The following is a 20,133-nucleotide window of genomic DNA, read 5'->3' as shown; positions in this document are numbered from 1 at the left end:
AGAGTGACTTGTAGTTTTCAGAGTATAAGTCTTTCACTTCTTTGGTTAGGTTTATTCCTAGGTATTTTATTTTTTTTGATGCAATTGTGAATGGAGTTGTCTTCCTGATTTCTCTTTCTGTTGGTTTATTGTTAGTATATAGGAAAGCCACAGATTTCTGGGTGTTGATTTTGTATCCTGCAACTTTGCTGTATTCCGATATCAGTTCTAGTAGTTTTGGGGTGGAGTCTTTAGGGTTTTTTATGTACAGTATCATGTCATCTGCATATAGTGACAGTTTAACTTCTTCTTTACCAATCTGGATTCCTTGTATTTCTTTGTTTTGTCTGATTGCCATGGCTAGGACCTCCATTACTAAGTTGAATAACAGTGGAGAGAGTGGGCATCCCTGTCTATTTCCCGATCTCAGAGGAAATGCTTTCAGCTTCTCACTGTTCAATATAATGTTGGCTGTGGGTTTATCATAGATGGCCTTTATTATGTTGAGGTACTTGCCCTCTATTCCCATTTTGCTGAGAGTTTTTTTCATGAATGGATGTTGAACTTTGTCAAATGCTTTTTCAGCATCTATGGAGATGATCATGTGGTTTTTGTCTTTCTTTTTGTTGATGTGGTGGATGATGTTGATGGACTTTCGAATGTTGTACCATCCTTGCATCCCTGGGACGAATCCCACTTGGTCATGGTGTATGATCCTTTTGATGTATTTTTGAATTCGGTTTGCTAATATTTTGTTGAGTATTTTTGCATCTACGTTCATCAGGGATATTGGTCTGTAGTTTTCTTTTTTGGTGGGGTCTTTGCCTGGTTTTGGTATTAGGGTGATGTTAGCTTCGTAGAATGAGTTTGGGAGTATCCCCTCCTCCTCTATTTTTTGGAAAACTTTAAGGAGAATGGGTATTATGTCTTCCCTGTATGTCTGATAAAATTCCGAGGTAAATCCATCTGGCCCGGGGGTTTTGTTCTTTGATAGTTTTTTGATTACCGCTTCAATTTCATTGCTGGTAATTGGTCTGTTTAGATTTTCTGTTTCTTCCTGGGTCAATCTTGGAAGGTTGTATTTTTCTAGGAAGTTGTCCATTTCTCCTAGGTTTCCCAGCTTGTTAGCATATAGGTTTTCATAGTATTCTCTAATAATTCTTTGTATTTCTGTGGGGTCCGTCGTAATTTTTCCTTCCTCATTTCTGATACTGTTGATTTGTGTTGACTCTTTTTTCTTCTTAATAAGTCTGGCTAGAGGCTTATCTATTTTGTTTATTTTCTCGAAGAACCAGCTCTTGGTTTCATTGATTTTTGCTATTGTTTTATTCTTCTCAATTTTATTTATTTCTTCTCTGATCTTTATTATGTCCCTCCTTCTGTTGAACTTAGGCCTCATCTGTTCTTCTTTTTCCAATTTCGATAATTGTGACATTAGACCATTCATTTGGGATTGCTCTTCCTTTTTTAAATATGCTTGGATTGCTATATACTTTCCTTTTAAGACTGCTTTTGCTGTGTCCCACAGAAGTTGGGGCTTAGTGTTGTTGTTGTCATTTGTTTCCATATATTGCTGGATCTCCATTTTGATTTGGTCATTGATCCATTGATTATTTAGGAGCGTGTTGTTAAGCCTCCATGTGTTTGTGAGCCTCTTTGCTTTCTTTGTACAGTTTATTTCTAGTTTTATGCCTTTGTGGTCTGAAAAGTTGGTTGGTAGGATTTCAATCTTTTGGAATTTTCTGAAGCTCTTTTTGTGGCCTAGTATGTGGTCTATTCTGGAGAATGTACCATGTGCACTTGAGAAGAATGTATATCCTGTTGCTTTTGGATGTAGAGTTCTGTAGATGTCTATTAGGTCCATCTGCTCTACTGTGTTGTTCAGTGCTTCCGTGTCTGCCCAGTGGATCTATCCTTTGGGGTGAGTGGTGTGTTGAAGTCTCCTAGAATGAGTGCATTGCAGTCTATATCCCCCTTTAGTTCTGTTAGTATTTGTTTCACATATGCTGGTGCTCCTGTGTTGGGTGCATATATATTTAGAATGGTTATATCCTCTTGTTTGACTGAGCCCTTTATCATTATGTAGTGTCCTTCTCTATCTCTTGTTACTTTCTTTGTTTTGAAGTCTATTTTGTCTGATATTAACACTGCAACCCCTGCTTTCTTCTCACTGTTGTTTGCTTGAAATATGTTTTTCCATCCCTTGACTTTTAGTCTGTACATGTCTTTGGGTTTGAGGTGAGTTTCTTGTAAGCAGCATATAGATGGGTCTTGCTTTTTTATCCATTCTGTTACTCTGTGTCTTTTGATTGGTGCATTCAAGCCATTAACATTTAGGGTGACTATTGAAAGATATGTACTTATTGCCATTGCAGGCTTTAAATTCGTGGTTACCAAAGGTTCAAGGTTAGCCTCTTTAGTGTCTTACTGCCTAACTTAGCTCGCTTATTGAGCTGTTATATACACTGTCTGGAGATTCTTTTCTTCTCTCCCTTCTTGTTCCTCCTCCTCGATTCTTCATATGTTGGGTGTTTTGTGCTGTGCTCCTTCTAGGAGTGCTCCCATCTAGAGCAGTCCCTGTAAGATGTTCTGTAGAGGTGGTTTGTGGAAAGCAAATTCCCTCAGCTTTTGTTTGTCTGGGAATTGTTTAATCCCACCGTCATATTTGAATGATAGTCGTGCTGGATACAGTATCCTTGGTTCAAGTCCCTTCTGTTTCATTGTATTAAATATATCATGCCATTCTCTTCTGGCCTGTAGGGTTTCTGTTGAGAAATCTGACGTTAGCCTGATGGGTTTCCCTTTATAGGTGACCTTTTTCTCTCTAGCTGCCTTTAACACTCTTTCCTTGTCCTTGATCTTTGCCATTTTAATTATTATGTGTCTTGGTGTTGCCCTTCTTGGATCCTTTCTGTTGGGGGTTCTGTGTATTTCCGTGGTCTGTTTGATTACTTCCTCCCCCAGTGTGGGGAAGTTTTCAGCAATTATTTCTTCTAAGATATTTTCCATCTCTTTTCCTCTCTCTTCTTCTTCTGGGACCCCTATAATACAGATATTGGTCCTTTTGGATTGGTCACACAGTTCTCTTAATATTGTTTCATTCCTGGAGATCCTTTTGTTCTCTCTCTATGTCAGCTTCTATGCGTTCCTGTTCTCTGATTTCAATTCCATCAATGGCCTCTTGCATTCTATCCATTCTGCTTATAAACCCTTCCAGAGTTTGTTTCATTTCTGCGATCTCCTTTCTGGCATCTGTGATCTCCCTCCGGACTTCATCCCATTTCTCTTGCGTATTTCTCTGCATCTCTGTCAGCATGTTTATGATTCTTATTTTGAATTCTTTGTCAGGAAGACTGGTTAGGTCTGTCTCCTTCTCTGGTGTTGTCTCTGTGATCTTTGCCTGTAGCTTTGCCTTTTCATGGTGATAGGAATAGTTTGCAGAGCCGGGATGAGTGACAGCTGGAAGGACTTCCTTTCTAGTTGTTTTGTGGCCCTCCTCTCTTGGGAGAACAGCGACCTCTAGTGGCTTGTGCTGCGCAGCTGCGCACAGACAGGGTTTGTGTTTCCTGCCCGGCTGCTATGGAGTTAATCTCCGCTGTTGCTGTGGGCGTGGCCTGGCTCGGGCAGCTACTCCAAAATGGTGGAGTAGCGTTGGAGCAGGAGCGGCTGGGAGGCTATTTGTCTCCGTAAGGGGCCTCCCTGCTCCCTGCAGCCCAGGGGTTAGGGTGCCCAGTGATCCCCGGATTCCCTACCTGTAGATTAAGTGTCCCGCCCTGCCCCTTTAAGACTTCCAAAAAGCACCCGCCAAAACAAAACAACGACCACCAAAAAAAAAAAGAAAAAAGAAAAAAGAAAAAAAATTTTTTAATTAAAAAAAAAAAATTTTTTTTTAATTAAAAAAAAAAAAAGGTGGTCGCTCGTTTGTCTTTATTCTCCGGTGCCAGCCTCGGGCCTCTGCTCACCGGTCTTGCTGCCCTGTTTCCCTAGTATTGGGGTCCCTATCCCTTTAAGACTTCCAAAAAGCGCTCGCCAAAACAAAACAGCAAAAAAGCAAAAAAAAAAGAAAATGGTCGCGCGCTTTTCTTATGTCCTCCGACACCCGTCCTCCAGTGCCCGCTCACTGTTCTTGCTGCCCTGTTTTTCTAGTATCGAGGGCCCTGCACTCTGGCCCGGATGGCTGGGGCTGGGTGTTCGGCAGCCCTGTGCTCCGTCTCCCTACTGCTCTGCCTATTCTTCTCCCGCCAGGAGCTCGGGGGATGGGCGCTTGGCTCCCACCGGGCCGGGGCTTGTATCTTACCCGCTTCGCTAGTTGCTTGGTTCTCTCAGGTGCGGATGTGGTCTGGATATTGTCCTGTGTCCTCTGGTCTTTATTCTAGGAAGGCTTGTCTTTGTTATATTTTCATAGATATATGTTGTTTTGGGAGGAGATTTCCGCTGCTCTACTCACGCCGCCATCTTCCGCCCCTCCTCCCACAGCTTACATTTTAATGGACAGTATTCTTTTGGAAGGTAAAAAATTACTTTACATTTAACATTTCCCCACATTTCAGAACATATACCCCTTGACATGGTCTTGTTATTCTTACATAAGAACTCAAAGATCTAGGATTTTATTTTGACCAGTTTTATTATTTGCTTGTCCCTACATTTTTTTAAATTAATAAACTCTACTTTTTAGAGCAGTTTTAGGTTCACAGCAAAATTGAGTGGAAAATACAGAGAGTTCCAATATATTCTTTCACCACCACCCACCCCACACATACATCCTCCCTCACTATCAACATCCTGCACCAGAGAGGTACATTTGTAAGGTCTTCTTATTTTAATTTTGATCATACTGTGTACCCTCCTATCAACCAAACAGTGTTTTTTAAAGAGTTGGTTTCAACTGAGCTATATTTTGGAGAAACATGTTCGATAACTCAAGTTTGCCTAATTTTCCCCACTTTTTACTTGATTATTTTGATACTGTATTGACATGGTTTAACTTAATGTTGAATTTCAAACTTTTTCAACTTTGTGTATAAATTTTGAGACAATTTTAATACTTGAAAATACCATGTCAATACATATGTTTAGAATCTAAAATAACAATGTAGAATTGCTGCTTTTGACTTTTAAGAGTCATAATTTGAGAATTAATAGGTTTATTTATATATTGTTAATTCTTTTATGCATATTGTGTTTCACTTAGTGTACTAATTTTTAAACCTAGATTTTCAAAGCACCTCCAGATTGAGGGTTATTTGGAACTCATAATTTGAAAGTAAAATGCAATGAGAAAAGAATAATAATAGGTTAAACATTAAAAAGTATTAAAATAAGAGAAGAATGAATAGATTATGACCGTAACAAGAATCAAAATGAAAAAAGTATGTCTTTATAATTATGCTTCAATTCTACAGTTATTCTTAAATTTTGTCTCTAAAATCTATTTTCATCATCTACAACTTTTGCTCTAAGATAAGCCCTTTTTCTTAAATCCCCAAGTGATTCTCTATCACTTCAAGATTCTATTATACAATCTATATTTATTTATTTCCTAGTACTTTTACATTCCCTCTCCTCCAGAGCAAATTAAATTGCTATTCTTTTATCTATTCCAACCCAACCACTACACCATTATGATTCAGTCTTCCACTTTTTAAAAAATTACCTATACTTGGAACAGTGAAACCAACTTTACTCCTTTCTTTTAAAATAGTTGTTGAAATACCACTCTTTGTTCTATAAAAGTCCCCTTACTAAGTTATTGTTGCAAGTAAGGAGTGCTGATAACTTTGGCTAACTAGTTATCTAATAAAAACCTTATCTAGTGAAATTCCAATTCCTTGTTATTCCCCAGCATTCTTTCCACTCCTGCATTTGTGAGACAACAAAGTGAAAAGCATTTGGTAGTCTTTCGAGCATTGCATAAAGGCTAATTATTAATTAATTAAGAACTATTTGTTTTATAGCTACATAATAATAGTGTTCTGATAAGTTTTTACTAGCTGATTTACTATTCAAATGGTCATGTGACTGATTAGCCCTTTCATGAAACTATATATTTTCTCAATTAGAAATCAACATGTTTAGTATAATATTAAACACAAAAGTATACACTAATTTAATGTTTTTTTTGGGTAATTTCTGTAGCCCTGAATTATAGTACTTTAATTGTTATCTGACATTTATGTCACCATTACAGTCAGGATTTTTTAGAATGTTGTTTTAATACATGTCTCAATCCCAAATTAACATGAAAATAGATTGAAGTCATATTTCTTAATTATGTATATTTACATTTGCAACAGATAGGTATCAATAATAAAATCAATATCTATAAACTAGGTACTTTGAATTTTTCCCTACTTTTGGTCCTGGAATATTTTAAATGGTTTATTTTTTATAACATTGCATTTCATTATTTTGGCTTAGGGGATCCAAGAGTACAAAGTTTCAAGTAGTAAAAAGGAATTGAAAATAACTATTTATATATTTAAGTCTTTAACTCAGTAGTAATACAAAATAAGTAAACTGAGAATTTTAGAGTAATTAATTTTATGGAATGTTTAAGTGAAAAATCAAACATTTTACCTAGATTGAATCTAAAGGAAGTGGAGTTTCATGTTGTAACAGTGTTTATTTTCAGTCTTAAGTTTCTATTTAAAGGATTTAATAAATTTTAATAAATGGGTATAACGTTCAAAGAGCTATTAACTTTCTATTTAATGGATTCCGTGGTATTTAAACTTATATGATTACAACAAAATTCGAAGAGATGTGTGATTATGTTTTTTAAAAAACATGGAAAATGTGATTTGTTTCAATTTCCTTAAACCACTAAACAACTTAAAAACGTAAGGAGGCTGAACATACTAAAAAGATTTAGTAATTGAAATCTTACTAATTTCTTAGATGAGAAAAGAAAAGGAACAATACAAAGGTATAATTCATGTTGGAAAATTATTGATTTAGAACTTATTAATTTGGTTATTAACTTATATATTGATGAAACAAGATGTTACTAACTTTCTAACTGTTGAACAAATCTGAATAATTATAAGAGGCATATGTAGGTAAAGTATTTTAAAAATATTTATTAATCAACACATTTAAGGTAGTTTTTCTAGATACTGCAAAAGATAAGTGTCATAAGTCTTGAGATGGAACATTTATTTTGTGAATCTGATTTTATGACTTTGAGAAAAGTGTTTAGTTGAGAAAAAACAAAGTTGTTAATAGTTACAAAAGTGTTTAAAAAAACACAAATGGTCATTTTAAACTCAAAAGTAGCAAGCATTAAATAATTGGTATTGGAATTTTATGTCTGCAATTAGAAATTTATAATGCTGTTTTTATTTTAAAAGTCTCTACTATTAAATTAAGGAAAAAAACTGGCAGTTTTATAAAAAGGCTTACATGTTTTTAGTATTATTTTAAGAAACTCTATTATATATAATTTTCAGATGCTAAAATGCTATTTGAGGAACAAATTTTCCCTTCCCAATATAGATGATAAAACATTTGGACCAAAAATAAGCTGACCAAAGTTAGCATTGCATGAATTTTAACTGACATTCTTGATATAGTGCTCTATACTCATGGAGGACAAAATAAAACATCAGATGACTCAAAGAAAAAGGACGTATTAACCAAAGAGCTGAATATCATGTTACAATTGACACATGTGAACTTTAGGTTTAAATAGGAGAGTCTCAGAATAGCCAACTTTTGATAAAAACAAAAACTCTGTTTCTAGGTAAAATAAACATTTTCTACACAGTGAAGCAAGACATATCAGAGTTATTGGTCTTATGAGGCAAAAGCACTTTTTAAAAAATTGAGGCGCATGCAATAAAATGCACGAATCTTAGTGTACACCTTGATGAATTTGGACATGTGTATATGGTCATGTAACCACAGCACCCTGATCAAGACACTGAACATGCTCACTACGTTTTTCCCTTCTGTTTCACTCATCATTCCTCCCCCAACCCTGACCCACCATGGTAACCACCAGTCTTTTCTCTTTGCTTATGAGTCTATTTCAGTTTTGTTTGTTTGTTCATTTGTTTCTTATTTTTTCATTTGTTTTGTTTTTGATTTCACATATAAGTGAAATCATACAGTATTCACCTTTCTCTGACTAATTTCACTTAGCATAATACCCTCTAGGATATTGTTTGTATATTATTTATTGTGTTTTACATTTTTTGCTAAGGAAACCTCATACACTTCTTGCTATAGTTAGGGAAGTTATTATTTATTATTACTTATTATTGAACATTAACCTTCCCTTTTTAGGAGCTTTTGTTGCACAATACACACAGAAGAGGAAATAAACTTTTATAGATAATTTTGTAATAGATGTTGCTTACCTATTTTTGGTCTGTATGGTCATGAAAATCTTAATCATCATGAAGGATTCACCTGTTCCAGCAGTTATCTATATGTTGCAGTTCTCAAAGTGATTTTTTTTTTAACTTGAGACTTAATAAAGATGACTAAAAAAGTTACTGAGAGTGACTGAATCAACCCCAATAAGGAGAATTGTATCATTTTCTATGTTCACACAAAAGCTAAAAGCTTGACTGTTATTTACTTGAGGAAACTGGTAATTGTTCCTAACCAGTGTGGTTATAAATAATCGTTCTGGTCCAGCCTGTGCTTTTCTGTGTGCCCCTGGCTGCTCTTTTCTTATCTGGGAAATCTACTGGCTTCAGGACCCGGATTTCTAAATCTTAGTATTTGTTTATGTCCTTGCACAGGTGCAGCCCTCTCACTGCCAGATCCTTATTCTGTGTTTCCATGGCAGCTTTGCTTTCTTCTAATCTACCTTACAAATTTCCTGGCCCAGGCTGTGGAGTGTTATAGTGCTGTTCTTTCTAACTCAGGACACACTTCATGCTCAGTATTTTGTTATACAAATGTGACTTCTGTTCATGAAAAATGCTAATAAAGTATGCAAGTAGTTTATCTGTGCACCTGTCAATGGCTGCCCTTTGCATCAGAACATACTGTGGCCTAGGTGACCCTAGTGCACGGGTGCAGAAGATCATATGCTTCTTCAAGGTTTGGGGGTCAAAGGTGTTCCATTTTTTAAGGCTGCATCCCAGAGGGGTAATGACTAAAATGATCTTAGATTCAGATTTGTGAATCTGAAAGATACCAGGGAAGAGAAGGGCATCCCCTTTTCTGTTTCTGGCATCTGAAGGCCAAGGCGTCCTTTGTTGGCTAGTGTATCTCCAGCATCTAAAAACAATGTCTGGCATATAATAGGTACTCAAGAAATAGTAGTTGAATACATAAATGAATAAATAGATGCTGAGGACATTTATAATATAGCTGAGCAATTTGTTCCTCTTATTTTATTGAAAAAAAACAGTATAACATCATGATAGTAAACTGGGTTAGAGGGGTATTGTTTTACAATCCCAGTTCTTAAAGAGTTATCATTTTGTAGATATTTCCATATGTGTATGTATTTTTCATAGTTTTGCTGTATTGAAATTTTTATGATATTTTGCTTTTGTTCAGTTAACATTGTCAAACATTTTCTCAAGTTCTCCTAGTAAGTAATTATTTTAATGGCTACATAATACCACATTGAGTTGATTTTCCATAATTTATTTAACCATTTCTTTAACATGTTAATTTGTCAATTTGTTTCTTAATTTTTGCTGTTATAGATAACACTACAATGAATAGCTTAATGAATATAAATAACATTTTTTCCCATTGAATAGAATAAATTATAAACATCTGATTGGATTAAAGGGTATGAAGTTCAGGTATTTTATGAAATGTAAAATATTTATATCTTACAAATTGTAAAGGAATGTGTATAACTTTCTTCTGAGATTTACACTAAAATACTTTTCATAATGAATGTCAAAATTGTATGGTGCAGGCATTAAAGGGATAGGTTAATTATTTTAAAGCTTCAGTTTATTTTACTATTTTTGCAAATACATTTGTAAGTGCATTGGGTTACAACCAGATTCCTTTAGACTTATAAAGTAGTCTTAATATGGAGCTGTAAAAAAGTGATCCTATATTTAAATTGTTGCTTTTCATAAATAGGGAAGCAACAAAAAATAAAAGCTAAAATGGGGATAGAGTTTCATGAACGACAGAGTTTCATGACTGATAGATATTTGGGATTATAAAATTACATATGAGAGAAATCACAACTTTTCATGATCAATTTTAATGATATTTGCAATTTGTTTCATCTTTTCTTTCTCCTCAAAGCCAGAAGAAATTTTGTAGGGAGAAGTGATTTGAGTGCCTTTGACAACCAATTTGGAAATGTCTATTAACAGTATTCCTTAACTCTCCTCATTTCTGTATATGGAGAGAAGGTTACCTATTTGTAGAGGTTTTACAAATAAATATTCTCTGAGAAGTTTCTCTTTGGATCTTTTTTGAACTTTTCGAATTAATTGAAGTTAAATGTAAGCATTGGTTTTTTATAGGTATAGAACAGTCAGGAAAGCTTTCACATAGATTTTTGAGTTCTGAGCTTTTAAACAGATTCTATTTTCCTATGCATTTGTATTCCTTTAAAACATCTCCCCTATAATTTTCTTAGAGAAAGAACTAGCTTTCTCTCCTTAGCTATACAGAACTATACATTGAAAAGAACTGTAAATTTAAAAATTATTCATGACATTACTAAGAATTTTACCAAAACCTACATTTAGAGGAGGCTACTTTTCCAAAACAAAGAGCCTTTGGCTTTTCTCTGCCATCTAAAAATTCTTTTTTAGCTTAGGTGATGTATTATTTTTTCCTTTTTATCAAGTCAAAAAACACATTCCCATCATGCTTTTCCCATGTCTTCCACATGCTTTTTCACCTTTATTTATTCTAATGATAATTTCATCTCATAACAGGAGATTCAATTCACCAAACAAATGTTTTTTGGGTACCTACTCTATGCAAGCTACTTTCCCAGGTAGTAGATATATAGCAATGACCAGACAAAAATCCCTGCCCTCGTGGAGCTGACATCTAGTAGATTAAAAAAAAATACAGATATGTAGGTTGGTGAGTAATTGAGAAGAAGAAAAGTAGGAAAGAGGGTACATGAAATAAGGGAAATATTAAAAGTAAGATGATCAGAGAATGCTTTTCACAGAGAACAAAATTTTTGAGAGAAGACCTAGAAGGAAGTAAGGACGTGAGCCGTGTAGCTATGTCAGAAGAGCATTCCAGGCCTAGGAAACAGCACAACAGTAAGCAGGTGTGCATAGGGGCATTGGGTCACAGAGTTATACAGAGGAAGAAGCTGGAGAAAGAGAGCAGGAGCCTGTAAGAAATCTTTGTTTTGAGTTACAGAAGACTTTCTTTGTTCTCAGATTTTCCTGAGAGCTATATTTCTGTTCTTTCTAGCTCTGAACAGAGTTACATGCTTTTCTTTTCATGCATTTACTTCAATAGACAGTTAAAAAATTTACCATTTTTGAGTGATAAGACATAAATTAGTCAAATATTTGTGCTGTGGAAGAACACAGTCTCATTTTTCTATTTGCCTTTGAATTTCATGATTAAAAAAAATTTAATGTCATTGTTTATTGGGCTGGCAATCTTTACCACAATCCCCATAAATGTGATTAGCAATCCTATTACCCAGTGCTGCTCTACATAATATTCTTCTCATTATTCTCTAGTCTTTCTTGCAAAATTATAAATTTTCACCATTGTACCACTTAAATTAATAATTTTCTTTGGCATCTTTTAAAAAATAAACACAATTAAAAAAAAAAACTAAACTTGAGAGATATAACTTACTTAGGTTTTCTTAAAAACTGTTATTTGCTCTTGTTCTCTGTTCAGCCAAAGTAAATTATTTGCTTTCTGTGAAGTGACCAGGAATCTAAGCAAATAAGTTAAACCTAACTGAAGCATTTCAGAGGATATTTAATTCAAACTGACTTCAATGAATTGAAGAGTTAGAATTCATAGTATGTTAGAATGGACATTTGAAGTCAAAAGATTTGCTGTTTAGATCCCCCACTGAGTAATTGTGTTGCTTTTTCTGAACTTCACTTTCCTTGTCTGTAAATGGGATTCAAACTACCTACTTCAAAGGCTCACCAACACATTGTTTTGAGAATATAATTGAATGATACATGTGAATACGGTCACAAAAATTATTTTAGTGCCGTCCAATGTAAGTAGTTTTGTTTTCTGTTAGGCCACCTATGCTTATCATTTAAAATTTTATTAAATTTTAATAGTGATTAGTTTTGATATGTCTGGATAATTTCCACAGTTTATAATTTCTTTTGGACCTATGGTCCCTTCAATGAATGTTTTGTGAAACTGCATGTGCAGTGTAAATGGGTCAGCCTTGGTTGTTACCCAACAGTGCCATGGTGATTCTTCTCTGAGTTGCAGTGGCTTCTGGCATTTATCCTGGTTAAATTTTACTTCCCCTCACTTTGAAGACAGCTGTTAGCAATGGGGAATAGAAATGTTTGAAGCTGTTTAATCTTATTAAACCTCTATTAGGGAGCACTCAAAGCAGCAGCGTGATACTATCTCACCAACATGCTTTGGCCTGTTTAAGAAACAAAAATTCTATTTAGAGAACCTTCAGTCAAAAGTTTATGAAGCACCAAGTAAATGGGAAATTATTATACCAGCACACTGGCTCATCAGCCCAAGGCTCATGTAGCATTGAGGACCTCCAGAAGTACACATTGCTGCTGGTTATGGAGTACCCAGTGCATTCTTAATAACTTTTTGTTTTCAGTTTTCAAAATGTGAAAGGATAAAAAAAGAGCAGTGGTTCCTTAACTGCTCACCTTAGTCACCTGGGAGCTTTTAAAAATTCCAATGCCAAGGTCATACCTCATACTAATAAAAGCAGAATGTCTAGGTGAGAACCAGGCATCAGTAGTGCTTAACAATGAGGGGATCCCAACTTGCTGCAAAGTTTGGGATTCACAGGAGTGTGGCTCTGGCTTCCATTCTTTTCCCCGTTATTGTTTCACATGCTTTAACAGTATGAGTGAGAGCTTGATAAACCTATCATAAAAGACATTTGAAAGAGGTAGGTAATGGCCCTCAAGCAGATTTGTGGTCTACCTTTTTAAAGAGTATTTACTGTCTCGCATAGTCTTACATTGTTTTGAACTTTAACTTTTCATTACTGGGCCATAGTAGATAGATTTATGTTATTTTTTCCCCGTTTATTACAGATATTTCCTTGACAACTTTCAATAAGACCATGCTTTTGTGATGTAAGACACAGAATAAAATGTCTACAAGTATTAACTAGTTAGGAGTTTCATTCCTTTGTTTTGATTACAATGGTCATTTTCATAATAAAGGACCAATAAGCCAATTAGTTTTTCCGAATCCATTTTTGTTTTTCTTCAGTTTAATAATTAGCTGTTACAAGCTAGCCTAAATTTAGGGACTTGGTATGAGTCTGAAGGAATAAACTGTTTAGTTATGTCATAGCCACATTAACATTTACAAATATACACAATGATTGGAATATGAGACAAAAACTATGTGTAACATTACTAACCATGATATCGTTAACCATGATATCTTAAGTGAATAAGCATTTTTCTAATATCATAGTTTACTAAGCCTCAGTGTAATCTAATAAAAAAGTAGAATCTTAAGTTTGCAAGGGGAATTTCTAAAGTGGCTTGGTTCCTTATGTTAACAGAGGTAGAGTTTTGACTGTACATACTTAAACATTTGCCTAGTACCTGACATAAAGTGGTCACAATATTAAAAAACAGTAGAAATTGTGTTTTGATTCATGAAAAATTGTTTCATAGTCCATGTCAAATGTGTGTGTGAAAAAATGCAGAACATAAATTGATGCTCTGTGAGTTTTTTCATTGACATCTAAAATTAAAGAACATGACCCTGTTGTCGTCCCCAGTGCTGTCATAGTATTGTAAACTATGTTAGTTTCTACAGTGCAGATATTTGGCTTAACTCATAACCTTCAGTTGTCCAGTTTTTGTTTTGGAGCTTTTGCTTTTCTTGTTTTGCATTTTTATTTTGTTTTGTTTTCAGCCATCATTTTGTCTTATCATCTTCAATTCTAGAGCAACCTGACAACAATAATGATACTACTGAATTGGGCATCCTTGTCATTCCTGAGATTAGTGTCACAAATGTGGCCGGAGAGAGAACCGGGAATGGGGAAAAAGGCAGAACACTAGGAGAGATTGATGCTCAGCATATACAGGGTGTGCAGGAAACAGCCACAGATCCTAGAACTGAGAGCAAAGGCTTGCCAGAGATCAGGAGGCAAAAATCTGTAAGAAAAATGATGGAGGATGGAATAAACTCACCTGGCAGAGTGCAGTTTTAGCAGAGCACTTTATAGCTGCACTCCAAGGTATCTCATGGCACAGGGCCACTGCTGCATGTTTTAAGCAACAGTTGCACAGTCACAAAAATTTTGCATGTCATCTAATAATCAAAATGCATGAATTATGCACCACAATTTCTCAATGATTTTTAATGCTCTTTGGAATGGTCATACTGATATTGTCTCTAGTAAATTGCTATGAAAACTGAGGCAAAAAATTGCTTCCAGTTTTCTGCATATGTTTTGAGATCTGAAATTATTTTTTCATCTTTGTATTTTTGGATAGAATTTTAACAAGTTTGAGCTTGTCATACTCGTAGTCTATATCTTTTTATCTTAGTAAACTAATCTAGAATGTAGAATGCAACCTTTAAAAAAAATCTTTAAAATATTTTAATACCATTTTTAAAAAAGTTCCCTGGTAAGAGCTTTGATTTTATACTACTTGCTACTGGTAGAGACTTTATCCCTAGTTTTACTGTGTGGTATTTCCTAATTGTTTATGATCTTTTGCATGAATAGTAAGAGAAGTCTTTCTGAAAACACAGTGGGGTGTAGTTTATTTATGGCATGCTTTTTGTTTAATACACTCTAAATTGCTCTTATTTAATTATAATAACTATTTTTGACATTTTATAGAATGTGTTGATTTTTCCTTTGATTTTGGTCTATAATCTGTTGCTTTATGTAATTATGCTAAAGTTTAATTTATTTAAAGTATAATTGATTTGGTATTGATAATGAAAAAATAATTACTGAAGATCCTTAATTAATCTTTGTTATTTCTTTGTTTAGGAAATACAGAATTAACAGGTCAAGAAGAACTGATGGAGATATCTGAAGTTGATGAGGGATTTTATTCCAGGGCTGCGTCTAGTACCAGCCAGTCGGGTTTATCAAACAGTAGTCATAATTCTAGTAACAAGACAGGTGTAGGAAAGACTCAGAGACGGTCAGGAGGAGGCAAAACTGGAGGAAAAGAAAAAGAAACTTCAGCAGAGTCTTGTAAAGATCACTTTGCTCGAAAACAGACTCAGAGAGCCCAAAGTGAGAACCTTGAGCTTCTCTCTCTGAAGAGACTTACGTTAACAACCAGCCAATCCCTGCCGAAACCCAGTAGCCATGGTTTGGCTAAGACCGCCACAACTGTATTTAGTAAATCCTTTGAACAAGTCAGTGGTGTCACAGTCCCACATAACCCATCATCTGCTGGTGGCTGTGGGACTGGGATAGATGCCAATAGGTTTTCTGCTTGCAGTCTCCAAGAAGAAAAGCTTATTTATGGTTCTGAGAGGACTGAGCTCCCAGTGAAGCACCAGTCAGGTCAGCAGAGACCTCCTAGTATTAGCATTACTCTGTCTACAGATTAATTCATAGTAGTTTTCTCATGTAACCAGTGAATGTGGAAACACAGCACTTCTTCTTTATGAAAGGGCTTAGGGTTTTTCCTCCCTGTTCCTGTCAGGAGCCCTGGTGTCTTAAATTCTGAAGGCTACCCTGACTTTATGAAGGGAATAATGCCTAGGCTGTACTTAAGGTGAAATATGGTTTTGATATTTCTTGGTTGCATTTTTCCCCTTTGATATGAGTCTTTCTCATTTGTTTTTTATTGCCCTAAGATCATCAGTGTGACAATATATTTTGGCAGATTGTCTGATCAAATTGGTTACATCTCATGTGACATTATGAGGTTTTTGTTCTTTGTTTTTAATAACTCCTATTTTGGTAGCTGTATGTTTGGCCTTCAGAATAAAAGGGAACCTCTATGTGTGGAAACTGTTTTTTAAAGGACAAGGCTGAGGTGCAACCCCAGGAATTCTACAGCGACTGCTCAGCAAGCCCATCTGAAAAACAGGCATGTGAAAGAACAAAAATGATGTGTATGAAGAGTGCCTGAAAAAATGTTTGTAACCAGATCATCTTTAAGATTAGTGGAGTAGTTCTGTAAAGCACTGGAAAATACCTGGTAACTCAGTACCTAGAGTATTATGTAATTCCAGGGGATGGGGAGAGGGCTTTCTGTTGTTTTATCAAAAATCAGAGTGCTAGCAGATGTGTTGTTTTGAAGTATTTGATCTGGATTTAGCAGGTGAAAAGCCCTTTCAGTTCCTAAGATGTAATAGATCACACAGCTGACTTACCCTGCTGCTCGACTTTGGAAATCCTACTTAGTTTGGATTCCTATAATTCAAAGCACACACCATCAAAGACTTTCTGGAAATCATTGTAATTTTGCAACACAGCTGTCCAGATACCCAGTGTCAACCATACAATATTGAATTGTTTGTCTGCAAATGAAGGAAATTAGGTAAAATTTTTTCACCTATAAAATATGGAAGAAAATAAAAATAGTGAAATATGGATAAAGGACATTTATATATTAACTAATTTAGAGTTATTTATGTTTGTGTTGTTAAATTGAGAATTATAAAATACAAGAAAATCATATAGGTTATCTTGTGAACAAACGCATTTTAAAAGTCCATGTTGTTACAGAAGGAATAATCAATGTGGTTTCCCCAGCCAAAAAGTAAAAAAAAAAAGGCAGTATGGCAGAAGCTAAACAAACTTGCAGGTAGCTGTAGAGAACAGTGTGACCTCTAAATGGACGTCAGAGTTGGGTGTTTGATAGTGGTGGTCATTTCTGCTCTGGTTAAGGTTCTCTGTGATTCAAGTATGCTTAAATAATAATTCAGAATAAAAGAGAGAAATCTGGCCTGAGGACGAGAGTAAGTTGACAGGGAAGGAAGGCCTAGCAAGTCTTGGTCTCTGTACATAGTGGTTTCCTTATTCATGATCCCCAGTTGTGGTCACACAGAGCAAATGCTAGTTTTCCTCTTATATCTGCCTATAGAGAACTAAAATATGTGAAAAATGTGTATGTCCTGAAGAGTGCTAAGGCATTTATACTATGAATGCACTTTTGACCATAACTACTTTGGCTACCATTTTAAATCTAATTCTTCAAAAAGCATAAACTAGTTTTCATTCATTAACCCTGAATGGAATATGGCTTTTAAGTGAACTTGATTTTTTTTAGTTCCGGTAATAGAAATTGGAATATGGTCTATTGGCATAAATTGTAGTAAAAAAAAAGTAAGACAACCAGACAAATTTGATATAGTATTAATTTAATAGGAATCCTGTATACAATTTAAAATATTTGTAAAATGTCACTGTTAACTTCTTATTGTCTTTTTAAATTCTTTAACAAAGAATTTCCCCCTAGGTATAGCTACTAACAGTATTAATAATCTTAGGAGCTAATTTTAAAAATTGGCATTTTAAGCAAGTTAAGGGGCTTAGGAAACATTATAGAATAAATTTGAGGAAGCATTAGCTGAGGTCATATTTTGATGTTCAAATGCTGTAATGAAATCTCATTTTGGTATTATTCTAGTCATTGCTACTCCTTTGGTCTGAGCACCAGTAAATAAATTGACATCACTTAGCATCTTGTTACAAATGAAGAATTTCAGATCCACTGTATTATAATCTGCCCTTTAGCAGGATTTTCAAGTGATTTTTTATGTACATTAAAGTTTCAGAGGAGAGTAAATCAAAATGCAAACAAATAACTTATGTAATGTTTAGAATTTCCGGTGGTTTCATAATTCTAGATCAAATATGTTAGCTACTAGATTATTATAACCTAAATTGTTTTCAACAACTAATTTATTTTCTAATAATGTCAATGACATTGACTTCTTAAGCCCTTCAATTCTATATTTTTGATTTTCACTTATTTTTACCATAAAAACGTAACATTTTATATTTTCCTTGTTCATCATAAATGGAATCAGAGCTGTGGATGCCTACAATTTTAAGCATGGAAGAAGCACCACCCTTTTGTACAACACACAACAAATTTGCATGTGTATTTTTAAAACTTTTAAAAACTCTGTAGGCTCACTCAGTGGAGTGGTTCTGAATTTTTGCTTCAAGTAATTTGCATTAATTGATATTCTGGTGTATGGAGTTATGTTAACAAAATTCTTTTATAGTACATTTGATACTATTTCAAATAAGAATTATACATTTGAAATATTTTGTAGCAATTACAAATATTGGATAATGCTAACTGTGGTAATGGTTGTAATTATCCCTACTACTTTCTTCCCACTCACCTTTCCAAATTTGCAAGTTGGGGTGGCTTTTTAGGTCATTTTCTCATGAGGATTCTGATGTGACCATTTGGCCACAGACCCCCTATATATTCAGAATAATGTATTTTATCACAAGAAGGATTCCGCACAAAACTGGGGCCTTGTACCTCATAGCTCAGAGGATCTAAACAGAAATTGTAGCTCCATTCTACATTTTAAACCTCTAGAGATTCTTGAAATTACCCCACCTCTCACTCTTGAAATACCCAACTGCCTAGGGTATATTCTCATGAAGTTGAGTCCCAGCATTTGCCTTTTGGAATTTAAGTGGAGAGAGAAACAAAGTAGACTTTTCAAGAGAGAACCCCGGGCAAGTGAGGACCTGAAATCTCTGGTATACCACTATGGAACTTTTGAAGGCAGCTTTGTAGACTTGAAGAGTTGAAATTCTCAGTCCTTTTCAATTATGAAGCAATTATTTAGCAAACACTACACATTTAAAAACAAAAACTTGGATTAAGGGGAAATATGTTTTTTAAACCAAAATAGATTTTTTAAATGATCCCAGTTTTAAGGGATTTTGCCTATTTTGGAAAAATGAAAGTTAAAACTTTTAAATTATAAAGAAATAAAGAATTTTTGACAAATAATTAAGGCTACTATTTGAGTCTACAGGCACAATGAAATGTACACTTTATTAAAGGGAAGCACATTAAGGAAATACATGTTAAATGTTGTAACTGAAAGTATTTTATTAACTTTAAGAAGAACAATAATTTGATTGGTACTTAAATTAAGCATTGTAGATAGAAAACTTAATGTATAATAGTGTCTTTCCAATCTTTGGATAAAAAATAGAAAATCTCTAGTCCTTTAAGTAGCATGAATTTATACTTTAGATTTGTTGCTTAGTAAAATTATACTCAATATTTTGAGTTATTTACACTTATGTTTAATACTGCTGAATTCCACATCAGAGAACATATGTATGTTGTCTTCTGTATTTTGTAACTTGTGCATATCTAAAGAGACTAGCAGTGAACATTTTGGAAGCTGTTTCTGTGTTTTATATAGTAGAGTTCTAGAGTACCTGTGTGTTGATACAAGGTTTCTGCTAGTAAACTCAAGATACCATTTTGCATATTGTTGCTTTCTCTATGTGGAATTTATTGTGTACTTCTAATTTTTACTTCTAATCATGTAGTGATACTTTTTCATAGTAAGTATACTTGTTTCTAATTATATTCTTATAGTTTACATTCCTAAAGAATAAACTATGATTTTGGATATTTTTATGTGTTCTCTACCTTTTTAAGGCTGTGGAAATAAACTGGAGTTTAATTTTTTGAGGTTTTGTATATGTGTGTAATTTTCCCCATATGCAGTACTTTATATAGCAGTGTTGCCTCTTGTTCTATTGAATAAAAATTGAAAAAAATAAATTTTTCCAGGTCATTTTATGCATTCAAAAAGTCATCATAAAATCTTGCAATACTCATGATGTGGAGGAAGAGAGTAAAGGAGGAGGACTTCGGTGAGTTGAGCAGTTGAGAGCTTTTGGGAGTAAGCCCTAAGACAATGACATCTCATTCCTGGCTTTGTTTGCTATGGCCTAGGAATGCGAACTGTGACAGATCCCATTAATGTCCATCCGAAAGTAGATGAGCTCCATGGTCATAAGCCATTGGTCAATTATTTGTTGTATCAGAA

The 20,133-nt window shown here is 34.5% G+C and overlaps 1 protein-coding gene across 3 annotated transcripts in view; it reads left to right on the top strand.

Annotated features, from left to right (window-relative positions):
* HYCC1 (hyccin PI4KA lipid kinase complex subunit 1) overlaps window positions 1–19,865 on the top strand; it is a 91,779-nt gene extending 71,914 nt beyond the window's left edge. For 2 of the 3 annotated variants that reach the window (XM_036877527.2, XM_036877508.2), the window contains one exon: window positions 15,113–19,865. In XM_036877527.2, coding sequence (XP_036733422.2) covers window positions 15,113–15,687 — 575 coding nt within the window. In that variant the 3' untranslated portion in view covers window positions 15,688–19,865. Of the gene's footprint in view, window positions 1–14,048; window positions 14,345–15,112 lie in introns of all 3 variants that reach the window. The other variant, XM_036877537.2, reaches the window with a different exon arrangement.
* Window positions 19,866–20,133: the final 268 nt, after the last annotated feature.

Source organism: Manis pentadactyla, chromosome 7 (genome assembly GCF_030020395.1).
Source record: "Manis pentadactyla isolate mManPen7 chromosome 7, mManPen7.hap1, whole genome shotgun sequence".
NCBI lineage: Eukaryota > Metazoa > Chordata > Mammalia > Pholidota > Manidae > Manis > Manis pentadactyla.
This window is presented reverse-complemented; position numbering and strand designations above follow the sequence as displayed.